Genomic DNA, 16,526 nt, shown 5'->3' with positions numbered 1-16,526 from the left:
GCACTAAGTGTGCATCAATGCATTTCTGAAACTGGTTACAAATGCATCCACTCGCACGACTGCATCTGTGCTTCAGTAACCTTTGCTAAATCTACGATGCCCAGGTGTTTTATAAAGGTACTGAAGATTATTGTGAAAATGAAAATGCATGTTTGTCATCTACACTACATGACATCAGACATAGTTTTCAGTCATGTTCCCAGTGCAGAGCTGTGGAGCCCAAAACACCCTTGATCCACTGCAGAACTGCAGCACCGGTGTACTAATTTTCCATCAGTTTCAAAACACGTATGTTTAAATAACCTCTAGGTATAAAAAAAAAAAACCAGGTGAATGAAATGTAAGCTATTGGAGGTATAGTTACGTTTTATTTATATATATATATATATATATATATATATATATATATATATATATATATATATATATATATTTTTATGTTTTTTAGGTTCTATAATGCTTCCATCTGGAGCTGAGGGCATGAAATTCTGTCACAGCCAAGGTGAGTTAGCAGGTGTGTCAGTGTTTACAGACAGTAAAGACGAGGCAGAGCTTTTCTGGGTAGGTTTCCAACTTGAATGCAATGAAATGGCCCAATATTGACAGGCTGGCTGTGAAGATGAAGGTGCTTAAGGTTTGATTTGGCCACTGCTCTTAATTCAGAGACTATAATTCACATGTAGTTGTGAACAGAGTGGATAGTCATTAGTGCATCAGATTTAATAACTATCCAGAAATTTAGAAAAACAAAGCTGGTAAAGACGCCCGTCAGAAAGCACAGGTAAGGTGAGTGTTCCTATAAAGATGTGACAAAGCTTTTCACTGGCTCCAAGACAAAGAGATCTTCTCCTTTCCTTCATATATATTAAGATCTTTGTCTCTGTATTTAAAGAAGCTTTGTTTCCGATCGCTTATATTTCCTGCCTTGTCTTGCTCAAGGTGTACTCTCCCTCTTTATTGCCACACCTCTCAACTCCAGGACGACTGAAGAATTGTATAAACCTGAAGGATCTTCATCGCCCTGCAGGATGGTACAGCCAGCCTAGCTGGGCAGGCAGCCAAGTGATTTGACCGAGGAAGCAAAAACAGAGAAGGAGGGAGGAATGGGGGCAGGGAGAGAGGAGAAAAGAAGAAGCAGAGCAAGTACAGGAGAGGAGCCCAGGCAGGGCTTTGTTCACCAACCCCCTTTAACTTAAGAAAGCAACGAGAGAAGCACTGAAGTGAGAAGTGACACCGAGTCCATCCTAATGATGAGCGGTGAATAGCCGCGCAGAGAGGAGGAGAGGAGAGGACAAACCCTGTGGGAGATTATTGCATGTTGGAGGATATGGAGAGCTGCAGTGTTATAGCTCACACACACACACACACTTTGCTGAGCTCCTCTGAAAACCACCTATTAGCGCTGCCAATGTCACTTCCTTAATCCACACCACGAATGCACCAATTTCCCCAAACAACTCTGTGTCTTATCAAGCAACAGGACAAGGTCATCCACCAGAAAAGCTCTGAGGTAAAAATGGAGATTTACCACTTTCAAAGAGAGGGGCACTCACAAGCTAATTTAGATAAACGACTTGTTCAGACACAGTCAGAGGACTCAGCTACTGTGGCTAAAACGACTGCTAACACGTTTTCCTCTCAGTTGTGACGAAGCCTGCCTCTTCAAGTAGGGCAGACACAGAGGGAACTCCATTGCTAACCTTGGGCTGTTGTTCCTTAACCCAGATTCTTTACTTTGTCTTTACACAGAGAGAATGCAGCCCTGTGACTGTGGGCAGACTAATTATACAGTGCTAAAAAGTTTCTGATAATCTTTGGACTCAACGAAAGCATTCGACAGCTTAACTGTTCCTTCCATATTTTAGAACCAACCTGACTTTCATTAGCAGATGTTTTTGGTGACAAATGACAAATCAGAAAGAACCCATTTTCACAATTGCACATATGATATTTTATTAGTATGTTAAGTGCTGCATTTAGCTCAATACCTGCGTCTGTGAAGTTCTTGAATGCAGCTTTCTAGCTATAAAAATGTTGTCAAGCATTTTTTCTTAACAACTAGAAATGCCATCTGCTGATCAAAATTATGCACTTTTATCAAAAGACCCTGAAAAATCCACTAAATGAGGTTATGTGTGAATGATTTTAAAACTGCCAGAGTCAAGAGTTTTTACTTTTAAGCTCACAATCCTTATATTTGTTGCATCGTAGCAAAACTCTATTTACACAAGAAAGGCAAAGAGCATTGTTGCCGCCTGAAGATGAGCATCAGGCTTTCATCGACTGTAGTTTCACAGCCATCTGTGTTTACAATTCAAGACCTACTCTGCAGGAAGCTTCCTAGTTTTGTTTGGATGTGTACTGCTGAAAACCACCAAAATTTGAATATCACCATCCAATGCACATAAAGAAAGATATTGCAATTTTTTAAGTTTTATGCTGCCACAATTTGTTGTAATTATTCTAAAAAACACAAAAACAGCATATTGGAATGTGCTAACAATGGTCACTCACCCAACAGCTTGTAAGAACATTACAAACCAGACCCAGAGCCACTTTCAAGTGCTGATGATTAGATTAGTACGATTTGGCTTTTCACACTTTGAGAAGTGTGATGAATTTTTTTAGTGAGATAAGATGTAAATTAAGTCTCTGAATAGACCACAAAATATACAAAAAGTCATGGGGACAGCAGTCTGACTAACGACGTCACACCCTTCTGTCCTCGCTCCTTCTCGGTGGCTACCAGCCAGCCTTCTCTGAGCCAAGAAGTGAAGAGCGAAAAGAGCTAATCAACACACACAGACTCCCTCAATCGCACTCACACACACTCACTCTCCTTTGATGAAGGGGATATTTGTCAAGTGGAAGCCTATTCCAAAGGACTAAGGGCCACTACAAGTCATCAGGCTATTCACCAAACACAAAGACAGCAAATGAGAGTGCATTTAGGAGCTGGAGTTCACATGGGATTATACAGTACTGGCCAGTAAGAACATTAAGTCTCACGTTTGGAGAAAATATGGACTGAAAACACTTGTAGGGAACAAAGTAACGCTTATGTCATCATCCACTTATTTGACTTTTGTTACCAAGTTACAGAATCCCTGTTTACACCAAATGCAGTGTAAGTTCTGCATGTACACATATTTGCACTGCTGTTCACAAACAGCACGTTCTAACCTCACATGTATAAGCAGCATTAGCGTGTTTATTATAAAACTGCAGACATTGCACAGACACTAAGATTACAAGATTAAAATTAGTAGATTTCCATGTAGCTGGCTGCAAAATTCAGGATGTGCTCAACACATCCAGCTCAACACCCTGTGACTAAAACTAAAAGAAAAACTTGCTATTTGTTTCTCGCTCACTGTCCTTTTATGTGATTGTAACTATAAAAAAAAAAAACAACTATAAGTGGACAATCTTCCACTCACCGCTTACGCAGGCAAGTCTGCAACTAAAGTCGTTAAAATTAAAGTTATTTAGAAAACAAAAACAGGTTTCTACTGTTTTAAAGCAATTTAGATGAATCAAAGTCATACACAATTTTCCTCTTATTTAATTTTTTATGGTTTCACTTTTGATGTGGCTCCTACACACGGAGCTGCAGGGATTATGAATTCCTGCAAAGCCTTTGGAATTTTTTTTTGCCTCTTATGCAACATCAGTGGTTCTGAGAACAGTTGCTGCATAATCTCCTCTCACCTACACTCAAAATAATCAATGCACAATAAAAAAAAAAAAATTGCACAAAGCAAATCATTTCAATTTTTGATTCTAAAAAAAGAACGAACACCTCTGTGGTGCATAATCATATAGTGCATATTAAAAAAAACAAAATGCCTAGAATTCAACTAAAAGTTCAAATTTGGCCTTGCTTTCCAAACTGAGGACCGAGCTGCTCTGTCACATTATTAGCAGCTCTGCAAAACAACACAACAAGTGAATCATCATCATTATTATTCAAGACAGCTTCGAAATCAGCTGCTTTTTCTGTCTTGGCCCACTTTAGTTGCCAGGAACAGCCAGGATATACCCAGACCGGCTCTTGGTGAAGTCCGGCTGCGACTGGTTGATCTTGGGCTCAACGATGACCGTGCACTTTCTGCCATTCATGCTGCACTGGATGGGACTCGCAATGTTCACCTGCAGCTTCCTCTTCTCACTGTGGAAAGACAATACGAAGACAGAAATACCTGTTAGAGTTCAGACAAATTAATGAACACTGATTAGACGTTCTTAATGAAAATATCTGCAAACATAACCTCAGATTATTAGCCTGCTCATTACAATCAGAAAATATTTGCAGCCTCACTGGTTTCACTGTTTAATGCACAGAGATAAAATAAGCAGATCCATTAGTAACCAGAATGTGTGTACGAGGGAGAGCACAGGTACAGGCCATTAATCATGTTTACTCCAAAAACACAGCATCATAATCTTGGAAATACACCACAGTCATTCCAACACAAACACACACACACACACACACACACTCGTGTTGTAAACGCTCTTACTGTATATGCACAGTCACACTCACACAGAGATAATAAATCTTGGAGCCATAAATCTTGCTGAGAAAAAACTCTCCTTTCATAAAAACAAAATCCTCCTCAGCCATGCACACTGTCAAACTCACATATGTACACACAGACACACTTTTATGAGACCAGGTATTGTTGTGCACAACAATGACATCACATATAAGACAGAAAAACTGTTTTTAAGTGAGATGGAAAAAATATCAGAGGGAAGTGATCCAAATATACCATAAAAATACCATTTTTAGATTCTCATTTATTTAAAAAGGGACACTGCAATCTAACATAGTCCTCATATGGAGCATGAAACTGATGTGCTGCACATACAGTCTATAGCTATTGCTAATTTCCAACTCTTGTCCATTGTTGGGCTTTTACATCGACGGTCCACAAACAAAATTACAACATAATAATTCTGTGTAATGCTTAAAATAAAAGTCAGAAATTAAAGATATATGATTAAATTAAGATATATAAAGTGAAATACAAAAACAAATAAAATTATAAAGTGTATTAAATTAAAAACACAGCTGAAGGACCTTGAGTTGCTTAAACTTGAGGTCAGATTATTAAAGAGTCTTGGGGAGTTATTAGCGACGGCTAACTTCACCATGCCTTTTAGTTTTGAACTCAGGAATGAGCTTAAATGATTGTGGCAGAAGATCAAAGAGATCCTTTGGAATTTTATTCACGTAACACCAACTAACAGATGTCACTCTGGGTCACTTTACATAGAAAGTCTTATAGAGAGAAATCTAACAATCCCCCACTGTTCACTCAAGCAACCACAGACTTATTAAAAGGTCAGAAAGGGACAACAAAAACCCGTCAGCCGGTTCATGTGGAGATTTTAAATTTGGAGTGAGGAGTAGAAATCCAGTCTACTAAAGAAAAAAGAGCATGCACTAACTTTTCAACTTCTGCAGGCAGTAGTGTACAAAATATGATCTTAAAGTTTAATGACTTCAGCCGTAAAATTCAAAAACATTATCTGATTAAATCTAGCTGATTATGCTTTTTTTTTTAAATATATTGCTTCATCCTGTCGCCTTGCACTTGTGTCTCTGTGATGTACATTCAGTGTGTCAAAACAGAAACCTGCAACTCGGATCAAATTTGCTGAACGAGGATGAAGCTGCAGATAGTCAAATGTGACGAGCAGGTTTAGTGATGACCCAAGACTCCAATAAGTGTTTGACCCTGAGGAAAGAATTCACGGTGCACAACCCTGCTGAAGAATGACAAGCATGGCATGAATACTTATCATAGAACTAGTTCTTATTACTAGTGATGATTCTCAATATGAAAACTGATCCATGGTGAAATTACATAGTACACATCCAAGTGTTGAGAATAGGACCTCCATGGAGTGACAGCTGTGCTGGAAGCAGTCCAAAGAGGAAAACCTCCAAGGGGAGATTGGCCAAAATGTGTTTTTTGTAGTAAAGATTCGATCACACCTCACATTGGATATGTGATGCAGAGTAGTTTGTAAGCTGAATCTTTTAAAGATCTGTATGGTCGAGACAGCAGAAACACTGCAGCTGCACCCTGTTCAAAGCCTGCAGCTACAGCATGAAAATACACGGGTATAGTAGAGACACTGTACGCCCACGTAGGCGTTTTAAATTACTGTGGCTGTAAACATTATAGACCTACTCTAATGTCTGGTCGAAGTCAAATGATCATGTGATCTAGTGTGAAATCAGTCTAAACCTAGAAGTGTGACTGCTGGTGGTGTATAAAGTATGCTAGCATTAATAGACAGCAGCAGATAGTAGTAGTGGCTGTAGCTAACTTTAAGATTTTGCAGAAACTTGCAGAGCCTTTTCTACTTAAAATCAGCCACTGAAAACAATCTGAACTATATTTATATACAAGGGCACACGTGGTATTTTGTTTACATGCTGCTCAAATGGATCATTTAATGTAGTAAGTGGCCAGTATTTGTGTACCAATTTGAAACGAATACTCGACGAGCACAAACTGGCACCGTGCTGGTTTGGTCATGGAACGTGCCCGATGATCCAGCGAGTAAAGGAACTGTCAATCAAAGCACGTCTGTTTTTGTCAGCTGAACCCTTAGACGACATCTATTCACTCTAACAACAAAAATAAAAACTGGTGTGTAGGCGGACCGTGATGTGAAGCTATTTGCTGGAAATGTCAATTAAATACAACTTCTGCACCTTCACATGATAGCTGCAGCCTGCCTGCATTCATTCTCATCCAATAACAATAATAAATATGGATGTAGCCTCTGGGTCTGAAAAGTAAAGTTGTTATGGATAATGCATTGAAACTGGTTTATTTCTAATGGAAAACAGCAAGCAACTTCTCTTGCTGAAAATAAGTGCATAAAAAACTAAGTAAACACTTTCCTGATGATTTTATGGCCTCAGTGACTAGTTACAAGCTGCATGCAATGCTGACAGAGGGCGGTCTTTAAGATTGGTAGTCATCACAGTGTACAAGGCTCTAGGTATTATGTGTGGTCAAACGCTTGGCAAGTTGTAAATGTTTGCAGTTCTGGGCAGCTGGCAGGCTAACAGCAGCCAAAATGCTGCGATGATTCATTCATTTCTAAATATAAGTAGATGTAAGTGAAAATTTTCAAAATTTAGCCACTTTGCTTCTAAGTATTGAGTGTAATCAGTAGTTTACGGGACTGTGTTGCTAAGCTAAGCTAAGCGGCTGGCATATGCAGACTTATATCCGTGAGTATGATTTTGTTGTTGGACAAGTAAATGTTGCAAGTCCCAACACCCCAAAAAGATTAGAAATACTCCTTTAAATGGAGAAATAAGTGGTGCAGCTAAATTTCTCAGTTCCTAACTCTTTAACAATAAAAAATGAAGCTACAGGGAGCATCTGAATAAAGCCCTGGTGATCACCATGACAGAACTTAATATCTGTGTGTGTGTGAATGTGTTTTTAAAGCAAGAATATATGTATGAGATGCTGAGAGGCTATGGAAATAAATCGTGATTATGCTATGTGGGTGTATACGAGTGTATGTGGGAGAGAAATGTGTATGATTACGATGCTGTGCATCTTAATAACCTTCAACACAGTGGAGACGTATGTACGAGCATGTTTCAGCTCACAGATTGAGAAAATTAAGATGAATAACAGAGAAGAAATCATGCAGCTCTGCTGTTGAAGGAATGATCCATATGGTGGTGCTGGGTTGGAGCACAGCAGCGGATTGGCTTTTAGTGCCTGTCACATCTAGTTAGACCCTTTCTGGGTGAACGGGTGCTCTGCCTCGTTTGCTCTTAAACAGGATCGATGACGGGAATCAAAGAGTGAGAAGAAAACGGCATAAATCGTGTGGTTGCTGTTAGCAGAAAGCGAGAGAGAAATGCGAGGTGATGTAAATGTGAGGAGGGGAACGAGAAGATGAGAGTGATAATTGCTCTCTGGTAGAGGGGAAGATGGAAATGTAGACAGGAGGGCTGGCGACAGGAAGCTGAAAGTGTGATAAATAAATATGCATCTCTCTGTTCAGTCAAGTGCTTGTCTTGACACACTTTCTTCAGTGGCACAATTACCGATCGTGGCATAAACAAATTCATTATCCGCAATTACTGCCGCCCATCTCTGTCCCTGAAATGTAAACCGATAACGCCGACTTGTTGCACAACAACAACAAGAAGAAGTCATAAACAACAAGCGAAAGGCTTCTGCTGCCCACGCTGCACTCCTCTGCAGAGTGTGTGTGCAGCTCTCCATCTCGGCTTAGAGTGGAAAAGCTCAGACTACCACTGATGCTGGTTTCCATGGCAACCCCCGTGAGCTGAACTCCCCCATCTGTCATGGCTGCCAGCCAGGCAATGGGACTGTTGGTGTGAGTATGTTTAGATATGCCTCTCTCTCTCCGTCCATCTCTACTTCACCCATCTCTACTGCGCTGCTGAATTGCCAGAGGGGATGCTGTGCTGTGCTCCGTGTGAAGGGCAAACAGGGTTAGGCTCACATAAACAGCAACGTACCCACATGTATACACACACATAATACCCTGTAACACACTCTCACGAAGCCAAAATGATCTCAGACACCTTTCTGATCTGTCAGCTCCAAACCTTTCCCCTGAATAAATACTCCAATAAAAACCAATAGAAGCCTTTATCTGTGAATAGAAAAACGTGATCAGTTGAGTCTTAAGGTCACTGGCTGGCCTTTCCCATCACGAGCCAGAGCCCCGAGGGTAGACTTGGTCCTTCATTGCATGGCCTCTCCGACTGGAAAATCAATTCTTTCCTTTACTCCAACCTCGCTCCTTTTGTGCGTCTTTGCCCTTCATGCCATGTGAGCCCAACCTCACTTGCTTCCTAAAATAATTCCCTTTCACTGAGAAGGATGCAGAATAGGAGGAGAAAGGGAAAAATAAAGAGAAGGTGAACTGAAATGAGTGATTAGATGAAATGGGAGTGAAAATAAAACTTGAGTGCAAAACTGTGGAGGGTCAAGGACAAGTTTAAGTGTGATGAAAAGGAAAGACAAATATAAAATATGTAGAAAGTCCTATGCAGAATGGTATCTGAGAGGAAAAGTGTTGCAAAATGAAAAAGGGGGGAAGAGATGTTGGAAAGACTATTTTCAGGTCGAGAAGGCAGGATTACCTCCAGTCTGTTAAGCCATCCAGTCCCACTTCTGAGTCATCCCTCTAATAGTGTACCTGGCTGTCCCCCAAGCTTGCTGCTGCTGAAAAATATATGAGCTCTGCAGGTGGGGAAGAGGGGAGGGCCACTTTGCAAAGCTAGGCCTGCTCTAAAGACTTAAGACTTTGAGGACAGGATCAAAGTTGGAGCACAGAACACAAACTACTGCAGGAGCTTAATCAGAGACAGTGATGGGTTTGGAGTTTTATGATGACTCAAATAGCTCTTACAAAATCAGAGAAGAAAAGAAATATCTGGATAATAATCTCAATCATATTAACATGTGGTTGAAGAGCTTCCAGTGACATATCCTATTTAGCTATATTTGCTTTAAGGATAAACCGCAGCTCAGCAGCCAATCGCTCTCTATACTCTGGTCCTTATTTATCATGTTATGAAGGAGAAAATAATGCAGTGCAGAAATCTCTGCAGCGGTATGAAACAAGGCGTTTTTAAAAGAACAAAAAATAAAGAGCAAGGAGAAAGAATCAGGCTGTGAAAGTGTGCTGAGGGATAGAGAAAGGTATAGATCTGAACAAAAACAGAAAAAAGCACGGTAGACGCACACTTAAAGAAACCGAAACTCCCGCAGGCTGACACAAGAGAACAAAAGCTGGGTCTACACTGGAGATCTGTCAGAGCCTCAGCACAGATCTCCTCCTTACAGACAGTCCTGAAAAAGTGAGGCCACCTTCTATATATAAAAAGAAGAAAAAAAAAAGAACAGTCTCCTTACATCAATATTTCAGCTGGGAGATCACAGAGATCAAGAGAGGAACCTCACGAAGGGAAGACATGCACAAATGTGCCATATGTTTGTTCCTGACAGTGAGCATGAAGTTCAGGCACTGCAGGCCAACTTGACTGATGGATTTCAGGATTTCTTGTGCACATTAAAGCTACAACTATACAGCCATGACATTACACACTTTAAAAGCATTCCCTTTACAGTACAGGCACAGGGCATCGTTCACTAACAGTAACTACACACAAATCGGTGCTCAAGCTCTTCATACACGTGAATATTTGATCAGTATTTTCCTCCCAGCTTTATACAAACAAATTTAGAAATGCCACTGGCCGTGCATGAGCGCAGACGATGAAGGGATGACAAACGTTTAATGCACAATAATGACATCCACAGTTTTAAATGCCTAATGTGTTAAATTCATGACAAAAGCTTCCATTCTTGCTCGTTATAACTTAAACTCTCTAATACCTACTAAGCTATCCCTGTAAGGGCAGGGATTATTGATTATTATTGATTTTGTGCGTTTTCTGGGTAAAAAAAAAAAAAAAGATTTCTACGCCCAACAAACGAGGCCAATTCTCTCTCGAAAAGATGGACACCAGAGATGCTTTTCCATACAAAATGGTTAAATTATTTATGTGAGGCTGGACATTTGTTGTGTTGTAGTTTTGACACCCTTTGTATGTGCGGGTACCTTTCCAGCAGCTGCTGATATATGTGTTTACAGTACAGCTGAACAAGAACAGTTTTAATAAAGATATCACTCAGTAATTATTTATTTATTCATTCATTTTATGCTGAGCAATGCACAACTAGTTTTCCACAAAACAATGAGGCACAGCAATTAGTTAAAAGTATGTAGCACAATATGTGAAACTCACCTAACTGCTCAGTATGGCTACTTTATCGTTTTCTACAAATTTAGCTTTTTGAGATGCTGCATATCAGAAAAAGATTACAGCTGTGAATCAGAATAAACAAGGAAGTAAGCAATGATGGTTACCACAAGGATGACAAAAGATAGAGACATGTAAATACACTGCACTACAGGCAGGCACTGTGAAGTTTTTGTGCCCATACAGAAAGTTTACAGGAATGCCTGCCTTCACCACCAAAACATGATTTATAGTCTTCTGTTGTTTACATCTAAACAATGTTGTCAGCCATTTACCCTTCACTCTGCACTCAGAGCCCTCAGATCAGTTGCTGTTACAGGTTCTACGTTACAGATATAAAACAAGTGTGATTGTGAACTTTTATAACAGCTAAGTCGATTACTCAGTTTTAAAAACGTCTTCTTTATACGGACTTATTTTGCTTTCATGTTTTTTGTGTTTTTATGTTTTTGATGTTAGTTTGTTTTCATATTGCAAAACACATTTCAAGTCAGGTTTTGGAAGAGCTATAAAAACAGCAAAGCACATTACATATTACATTTAGTTTCACTGAGTCATTAGCCATAGACTAATCAAGGGGCTGTGCTTACATGTCATCATCAGGTAAATAAATCACACTTGTCCACAAGATGCAGGTACATTTCTGAGGGGATTCATCTTCTTTCAGCTTAACAGTGGAAAGTTGAGATGGTGTTAATAAACATAAATACACCGAAAAAATAAAGCTTTAAGGAGTTTAGTCCTGTATAAGGTACTCTGAGGGACAGGTAGTCGCTGATAATTGTGCTACCCTTCTCAATCATGCTACATAGCCTTCCTCCAGATTACAGGCTTACTTTTTTAAATTGACATGTCACATTTAAGCTTCTCATCTCAGCTCTGGGACTTACGCATTTAAAAATGGCATATTAAAAAGTAGAGAGAACACAGAATCTGCATTTCTGCATCCTGTTCTACTTTTCTTTTCGTTCTCTTTACATTTCCTCTCCCTTATTTGCTACATAGGCTTATATTTACCAGCAGACCTGATACAGCATCTCTCTTCCTCTCACTGTCGCACCGTTTTTGTGTCTCACATGGCTGCATCGCATGTCTCACGTGCCCCCGTGTGCTACATACACAGTGCTGCAGAGGAAATGGAAAGATGCACGGGCCATGAGGCAGCACAAACGATCATTACAAATACCCGCATCAGACTTAAAATCATTTTTTCCAGGTATAAAGAATGCATACATACTACAGGTAGAGGTTAGTGATGTCCATCTAGGACAAAAACTAACCACACACAGTGATTTAAAGTGCCCCAGTTTAAAGTGACTGAGCTCTGGACTGGTTCAACGTGTGAAAACTGCCTGAGAGGCTCTTTGAGTTCAGTTCTATAATTAGCATTAGTGAGACCATGTAGAAAAGTTTTGGTAGAACTGCAACTGCAGGCTTGGTGTATTAATAATAGAGAAATGCAGAGGGAAGAAGCAATTCTGATGGCGTGCTGCGTGCGTTGATGGGTCTGAAATGGTTGCAGTAGGACACTTTAGTTCAGAGAAAAATGAATGCTGGGGGAGATATTCCAATTGCAGATATTAGATTCCTAAAAGTCAAGGCTAACAAGTCGGAACCAGTAAGATAATTTCTTTTCATCTGGATCTACAGCTTATTCCACATTTTTACTCTACGTCTCCATCCTTCCCGTTGTACCTCTAGGCTGGCAAAAAGTGTCCTATTAACTGTTGTAGAAGCAAGGGAAAGCCCCAAAGACAGATCAAATGCAACACTGAAAACCATTTGCAGCAACTGCCCTGGTTGGTATAGAATGAGATTTTGCCATAAGACAGCCTTTGCTTGCAGTGTTCACTAAGCTGTGAAAATGCAGCAAATCCAAGCAGGCATATCTCCTTTCATGTCTTTTTTTCTTTTCTTTTTTGCCTCACCCTCACCGTGCTTTCCCTTTTCCCGTTGTTATCTACTCTCACTGCTACGGAACGAGAAGAGCTGTTCTCACAGTGGGAAAGATCACAAAGTAGGTCATTTTGAAAACAGGGTAAAAATGCACTGACAGCGAAAAATGCGATCGATTAAATCTGGTGTGGGGAGGAAGGAAGGAAGAAAAGAGAAGTTGGTTTTCAGTGCACACGGAGAAGTGGAGTTCAGAGGTGAAGCTGCGCAAGTGAGGCTCACATCAAAGCGATCTTTGCAGCGGCTGAGATTCAGTCCTGCTCCAGGCCTTTGGACAAGACAAAGAAGAGGAAAGTTACAAGCTATGGAAAAGTTGCCGCTGGATAACACCGTAAACCACTTTGTTCATCACACTCCCAAACATGTAAGATGGTATATTATTCTCGTTCCAATGCATTGAACTCCCATAAGACAAATTAGACTTCACAATATTGTGAGAACCAGACTCCAAAACTCCCAGGAGAAGCTGCATGAAGTTTGATGATACATGAACAGTAAACACGAGCTAAAAAGGCCTCTTCTTGTTAATATTCTAAGCGAGTGTTTCTGCTTTTTTATGCACAGTAAGCGAGATCTGGAGTGCTGCAGTCAGGGAATAGAGATGCTGACTATCAAGGGCCGTCGAGGGTCCCTGTAGTGGTTGAAAAAAGTGCCTTTTTGTGATCCATAAGTGTAAAATTTGAGAATTTCAAGCATGTGTTTCCCAGTTTGGGCTGAAATCAAATACAAGAGCTTAAAAAACAAAACAATTTAACAGCTGCTGTGTTTTCTGATGAAAACTGACTAAAGCTCAGCAGCAGCGCGTCTCAGTTTTCATCTGTTGTTCTTCCTGCTCTGATTCAGCACAGAACTGCTGCCGTTATCCTGCGAATGAGTCTGTGGAAGTCTGGGACGTGTGTGATTGGACAATTACGTTTAAAGCTTTGAAAGGAGAAGATCACTGAATCACATTTATATATTAGATTGTATATGAAGGATGGATTTAGCCTCCCTCATGGCTCCCAGTGGTTTGGTACCTTTTCCAGTAGTCATTTTGAGGTGTTTTTGTGTGATTTTAAAGTTATTTTATGGGGGGGAAAAGCACAACAAAGCTTTTTTTTGTGTCAATATGCACCACAGCTTTATATAATTTCAACTTTTGCTGCTCTGATAAAATCATCCGGGACCTAGTCTAAAACTAACTTCTGCACCAATAGCATTTAGAACAAAAGAACCAAAAATGTGTACTGACTACTGGTAGGGTTGCCACATGACATCCTTATTCCCTGAGGACAGCAGGTGAATGACTGCCATCAATAACATCTACTAGCACAAGCTGTTCACAGATGCCCCAGTCAAACAAAAGGACAGACTTCTCACCTCTACATTTCATTGTTAAAGAGGTCAGTGTGAGATGAAAAAGAACCGGAAATGTGCAAAGCAAAAGCCTCGTTCTCCGGGGGGACAGTGTCGCTGCTCCACAGATGGTGGAGGCTATGAAACACTGCAGAGTCATTATAGCTACACAGCAGGAGGCTTAAACAAGCCTGTGTGTGTTTGTGCAGGAGGTCAGCTCTGTGTCGGATCCTGTCACTCTCTTTGTTCTTCTCTTTATACCGTGAAACCAGCGAGTTAAACCTTACTCACCAATCACCTGTGCCTTTGGCATTTCAGAAGAACACTGATCGCATCTCAAGGCTCAGTAGAGTTTACTTTAAACACATTAGGTCAGTCAGTACATTGGCACACACTGAGTCAGAGCAGATAACAAATAGAGTCAGCCTCAATTAGCTGCTCATTACCAAAGCGTGACTGCTCACTTGTCAAGTGGTTACGCCTCCACTTGTGTTCATTAAATTCAATCAACGTATCAATCAAAGGTTCATCCATTTTCATATACTGACACAAGACTCTTTTCTTTGCAGTGGTAGGAAAGCTGACATGTGCACAGTAAATCACATTAACAGACATGCTAATTGTCTGAGAAAGACAAGACTCATCTTTAATTCTAGCACAAACGTGTGATAAATGTAACGACGGGTTAAACTCATTTTTCAAATTTAAGTTCTTTAAAAGGTAAAAAACACAGTTTTGGGAGCACAGATGGTCAGATACCTCAGCCTCAGAGCAAATAATCAAGAGAAAAATATGCACCGCGCAGGCAACAGAAAAAGTTTGAAAGACTTAGTTCAAATAACTTTTCCCCCACTTTCTATAACTTGCAAACTCAATGAATCAGTCCAGTAAAAGTCCTTAAGGATGTGACTATTCCTGAGTGCTCAGCTGGAGTAAACAGTATTGAGAACCTTGAACCAATAGCTTTTTTTCTCCCGTTGTTTGAAAAGCTTATAAAGGTATTTTTAACCAGAATGCACAAAGTATTAAAAATATTAAAGGCAAGAAAACCTGAGGCCAGTTTCATAAAGTTAGACACTAACTAGAGCTCGGAGAAACTAAATAGATCTGTTGTACAAAGCAGTTTAGTCACAAATTCTGAGTAAATTACAACATATTTGAAAGAAGAGAAATGGTAGACTGAGTGACAGCATCTGTTTGCCTTATTAGAATATATTAGTCTTTTTAAAGAATTCAACAGTTACAAGTACATTTTACTAGTAGAATTCAGCATTCATCGTTTTCCTATGGAGAAAACTACAGTGACAGTAAGAAGTGTTGGAAATGTCATGCTTGATAAAATCTCAATGCACTGCAAACCTGCATTAGACTTTGTTATTTGACAAGGCTTAATACTCTTTACTTTACAGAACAAACAAAGATGGTGTAAATACGTCCTTACTTCTCTGAATCACTCTAACTCACATTAGAATAATCCATGAGAAATATTAAGATGGGTCTAATGCCTCTATTTTGACATTTTCAGATGAAATCAGCAGTCAAAGTATTTCTGCAGGCAAGCAGCCCCAAGTTTATCAGGGCTGGATATTACATAAACTCGGATAAAAGGCAGAAAAGACTAGATTAAACTGACAGATATGCAGTGGTACTTTTGATATTAGTGTGAGAAAGCACAGATGGAGGGATAATGAATAAAGTAAGGCAATGAAAATGGGAAGGAAAATATGAAGGCACAAGAGAAGCGTGGTGAGACGGCAAATGATGGGGAGTTAAATGGCAATTTGGAAATGAAGACAGGAAAGCAGGGACGGGAGCGAGAACAAGAAAACAAATGAGGCCTCAATCTGAAATGGGAGGAGAGATAATAGAAAGGATAACAGGAGAAAAGAAGAAGAGTCCAAGGGAGGAGGAGGCGGAGGAGAAACTGTGCTGAGGCTAATCATAATTGGCCTGACAGTGGGAGATGGTATGGTGCTGTTGCTGGGCGAAACATGTGTGTGTTTGGGGGTGGGGGAGGAGTACGGGGTAAATGTAAAGGTCAATGAAGAAATGGAGTCCATGAAATATCAAGGCTCTTAATTCATTCCTACTACTTCATCTCAGCCTAACAGCACTTAACTTATGCTTTTATCCACACGGAGAGTAAGATACTAGACTACAGTAAGAGCGATCATTATATCCATACATGCAGAGCTCCTGTGGGAATGCAGAGGCAGCTACTTTGCTAGCGAGTGGTCATGTAGCAGAACAAATATAGTGAGTACTGGTCCATAAAAGACAGACTGGATAAACAGCCGTAGTCTACAAATACATTTCTTTCTCATTTGACAACTTCTACAGTTAGAAAGCACCAAAAGAAGAAGTGCAATTAAAGCTTAAA

At 40.0% G+C, this 16,526-nt stretch overlaps 1 protein-coding gene across 1 annotated transcript in view; it reads right to left on the bottom strand.

Moving 5' to 3' along the window:
• Positions 1-599: 599 nt before the first annotated feature.
• Positions 600-16,526, bottom strand: part of myo1d (myosin 1D) — a 115,328-nt gene continuing 99,401 nt past the window's right edge. The window contains exon 22 of the mRNA XM_005453773.4: positions 600-4,171. Coding sequence (XP_005453830.1) covers positions 4,015-4,171 — 157 coding nt within the window. The 3' untranslated portion in view covers positions 600-4,014. The remainder of the gene's footprint in view (positions 4,172-16,526) is intronic.

This window comes from Oreochromis niloticus, linkage group LG8, assembly GCF_001858045.2.
Source record: "Oreochromis niloticus isolate F11D_XX linkage group LG8, O_niloticus_UMD_NMBU, whole genome shotgun sequence".
Taxonomy (NCBI): Eukaryota; Metazoa; Chordata; class Actinopteri; order Cichliformes; family Cichlidae; genus Oreochromis; species Oreochromis niloticus.
This window is presented reverse-complemented; position numbering and strand designations above follow the sequence as displayed.